The following is a 4,633-nucleotide window of genomic DNA, read 5'->3' as shown; positions in this document are numbered from 1 at the left end:
ACACACACACACACACACACACACACACACACACACACACACACACACACACACACACACACACACACACACACACACACGTGCGGGCACTTACGCGGAATCAGACACGCACGCACACACTCACATACACAACACATGCACGGACCTTGTTGTGGCCAACCCGCGTTCGTGTTTCTGTTTGTGTCCGTGCATGTGCCAGTGTTTGTGTTTATGGCTGTATTTAATATGGGTGTGCACGTGCTTGGGTATATTCTAATGCGTATGTGTTTTACGCGACCGATGAATTATTTCAGTAAATTATTTCATTAATCAAGTGTTCAGTAATATAGCACAAAGAGTAGATTAATAAAGATAATACACTCCTAGTAGCATATGGTTATCGTTTTTATCTTGTATCCAAATGGTTAATAATAATAAGTAGAATATGATAATGAAAATTTGTGTACGATGAAATCCAAATACAGAAAATGTAAATCTGCGAGAAGTATGTGAATTAAATAAATTAGATATATATATATATCAGGAGTGTATATATATATATATATCAGGAGTGTATATATATATATATATATAATTATATAAACATATATTGAAAATACTTTACATGTTCATCACCAAGTTAAACTTTTATATTAAACTAACCTAATATCGTTTAGTCAGAATTTAATACATACCGACATAGTTCTATAAACATACTTATTGATGAGTATTGACAAGTAGCATCTGTATGAATATATAGTATCTTCATGAACGATTTGCACATAATAAAATATATTAGCAGCGTAATGCGTCAATTCTATTCTTACTTCGTGCTTGGCCTAATTATTCAGTTATATTCAATCTAGACGAATATAGTTACCGAGCTATCGGAGAAACATGAAACCATCGGTAGGCCCGCCGCATTCTAAATAACAACTATTCAGGTCATCTAGGCAATGGACTGAATATATAGGCGTAATATCAACAAATCGTTATCATAATAAGCCAAACGCTCTCATCGTATTCGAGATACTTTCTCTAGCCTAAAAGTTTCTGATATACAGTAACCTCTTGCGATGGCAACAAGATAACAGAAAGTTTCAGCGCAGTGCGCCATTTTATGAAGCTGTCTTATGCGGTAGTTGAAGTCGGGCAACTCTGCAACATAATACTCCGGCGTGAGGCCGCGTTCTAAAAATGAACCTCGCCACGTCGTGTCGTGGCGCACGCAGCTGCTACATGTTTCAAAACTGTCGGATCATCACTAGCTGCTGTATAGTGCTGGTGAGCTTTAGCCTATATATATATATATATATATATATCTGTGATATGTATATATAGTAATAGGGAGCTTAAACTGTGAATGAAAAAAACGTGGTACATTTATTATATAAGTTGTATCAAACTTCCGAATTCGAACTGTTCCGAACTGCGAGGCGGCCATCGGTTTGCACAAAAATGTATTTTGATTATCGCCCTCACGCCTGTTAACAGCACGTGGTCGGGGCACCCACTGTTTCATTTCAGATGTTGACGCCTGAAAGCAAATTATTTATAAGGTCATCATTTTACATTCGGTACGATAGACTTCTTAATTTTTAAAAATATGCGATTTACTGTTGCCTGGTCGCGCCACTTACAACGCTCACGTTTTATAACTGATTGTCACATTGCCAATACTTGCTGCCTACGCTCGCGCATGATTCGTAATTAGTAGATATGAAGTTTACATACTGTAGAGCTCAGAAATATAAAATACGGCATCCGCACAACGCACTACACACACACACACACACAACCACACGCACACACCACCACACACACACACACACAACACACACACGGCACACACACACGCAACACATACACCACACACACCACACACTACACACACACACACACACACACACAGAGGACACAAACACAAACCAGACCAGACACACGACACACAACACACGCACACACACACACACACACCACACACACACAACACCGACACACACGTCCCTTCCACCCACAACGCAGCACGCACACACAAGCACACAGACACAGCGGACACATACACACATGCACACTATAATTTAATATTTGGACCAATTTTCCGGTGATTAAGGAATCGTCCCACAGCCAAAATAGAGGTTATTTGGAGTCTCTGTCCTGCGTTGAAAAAATAGATGTATCTACTCAAAATTTGTCGAAAGTAGGCCCAGAGTTTTTAAATTAAAAAACGCATTGATAAGAAGCAGTAGTAAACGCCAGCTGTTCGTCCGGATGAAAATACGTCGTTGTTTAATTTCAAGACAGCAGAATCTTCAACCATCAGAATACTTAACGAATGAGAATTTATGAGAAGCACCGAGTAATTATCTTAGGCGTGCGCATGCGCAGGCGAGCGTGCAACTATTTCTACGAGTCGGAGTGCCGCGAACACGAGACCAATTTAGTACACTATACACTGAATAATGCAGTATATAAGGTAATGAATATTCAGAGTATATTCTATATTCCTCTTCTCAAGTAGGGCCTACTTCCGGATATCATCATATACGTAAACTCTCATCGATATTTCTCTGCGGAAGATTACCGAGATTAATATTATTTTTCTCGAGGCACATAGCGTCACAAATGGATGCTGGGATTACGAGAGAATGGATTTAAGAAGATCAGTTTTCCTGCAAGTCGCATGATAAAATCACCGGCTTAATTGACGAAATATATAGCAGTTACACATAAAAAACAAAGACCGAGTTTTTTTTAGGGTATATAAGTGTGTTAGTGGCCACCCTTTGTGGGGTTCTACAATGGCAATATCAACCGCTATGCTGCGCGCAGCGTGAGCTGGGTGGGTGTCGTTTTAATCAAGCAAGTTAATACGTGAATAAATAATATTAAACAGTAAAATACATGAACAGGATTTGTTAATTGCGCCCTTAAAACAAGGCAAGTTTATTTCATTAACATTTTCGCGTTTCGGCGATAGTATAATACTCAGTAGGGCAAGTAACGCAAAGCCGACATAATACTTCTAGTAGGACACATACACGAATAGAGTATTATAGTATCTATATATCCTATATCTATATCTATATATACATATAGTAATATATAGAGAGAGAAGTGATGTGCGAGAGGAGAGAGAGAGAAGAGAGACGACGAGAGACGGAGACGATGGATAGTGAAGTGAGAGACGAGAGAGATGAGAGTCGAGGAGACGTAAGTGAGAGAGAGAGAGACGATGGAGAGAAGAAGAATGGTTACGAGAGAGAGAGAGAGTATAATAAATATAAATATATATTATGCTTTATTAATTTGCTCCCGATATCATAATATTACCCGGCCAATACTTGAGAGCATTCTTTTATAAACGTTTATAACCGTGTGTAAAATCTTATCAGTTTCAGTGAAAACATACACGGCCGAGGAACGTCTAATACGCGACCTGTTTAATGGCTACAACAAATATGTGAGACCCGCCAATCAAACGAGTGATGTGATTTACGTAAACTTTGGAATGGCACTGGTGCAAGTAATTAATGTGGTGAGTATAGATGCTTCTAATATTCAGATTTCAGTTGTTGTTTAAATTCGGGTTATTATTGATTTAATTCATAACATTACTATACCTGACAACTCAACATTTTCAAAGGCATAACGAGCGCATTTACTCATGAATACACAGAACAGACGAAGACACGAATACTCTCTCCTTCTCTCTGTCTCTTTCAATCTCACACACACACACACACACACACACACACACACACACACACACACACACACACACACACGCGCGCGCGCGCACGCACGCACGCACGCACTCTGCACTAGAAATACAGCCACATTAGGTTATGATCTGGGCTATGCGCCGGACATGTCGGAGTACTAAATAGTCATCATTCATAGTCTATCTAAATTTATATGTTGTATAATTAAACATCTGGAGTATCTGAAACGCTGAGCAAGCCTCAGGCGGCGAACAGAAAGTGTGCAGTTCAAAGTGAAGTACGCACACCAAACCATTTTACGACGTCGACGTTACAAGAGGTCAATTGATGAAGACATCGTAGATGTTTCAATTATTTACGGAAGTTGTGTAATTTTAGAATACGAGTAAAACCATTACATGTTACGTACAGATTATACGAGTGTACAGTATTTTTACAGCGTCGGCAACAGATTTCCTGTACGCCATTTAATGATGTAAGCATCTGACTACAGTGTATACTTAAGGCTTATAAAACATTGCGTTTTCGTCGTTTGGCTTGGTCAGGAGTTAGTGTGAGCAAAACTGCATGGTAACATTGGAAGGCATCTCATATAATTTCAATTACATTTATTATTTGTAGGACGAGAAAAATCAAGTCATGAAGACAAATGTGTGGGAGCGATTCGTAAGTGTCACGGTTATGTATATGATACTGCCTGCATACGTGTAAAAAAGAAACTTTACATTGAATATTAACTCATAATTATTAGGTATTTATTTAATTGATACAAGTACTCAAACTATAGCAGCAATGTATCATATTGTTCCGGCATTTTGTGTGTGTGTGTGTGTGTGTGTGTGTGTGTGTGTGTGTGTGTGTGTGTGTGTGTGTGTGTGTGTGTGTGTGTGTGTGTGTGTGTGTGTGTGTGTGTGTGTGTGTGTGTGTGT

At 39.0% G+C, this 4,633-nt stretch overlaps 1 protein-coding gene across 1 annotated transcript in view; it reads left to right on the top strand.

Moving 5' to 3' along the window:
• The window catches only part of LOC106805579 (acetylcholine receptor subunit beta-like 1), a 10,277-nt gene that overhangs the window by 1,273 nt on the left and 4,371 nt on the right, over positions 1-4,633 (top strand). The window contains exons 2-3 of the mRNA XM_014807232.1: positions 3,375-3,517; positions 4,326-4,370. Of these exons, the coding sequence (XP_014662718.1) occupies positions 3,375-3,517; positions 4,326-4,370 (188 nt within the window). The remainder of the gene's footprint in view (positions 1-3,374; positions 3,518-4,325; positions 4,371-4,633) is intronic.

This window comes from Priapulus caudatus, unplaced genomic scaffold, assembly GCF_000485595.1.
Source record: "Priapulus caudatus unplaced genomic scaffold, Priapulus_caudatus-5.0.1 Scaffold119, whole genome shotgun sequence".
In the NCBI taxonomy this organism is placed as follows: domain Eukaryota; kingdom Metazoa; phylum Priapulida; class Priapulimorpha; order Priapulimorphida; family Priapulidae; genus Priapulus; species Priapulus caudatus.
The sequence above is the reverse complement of the archived record's forward strand: the minus strand, read 5'-3'. Positions and strand labels throughout refer to the sequence as shown.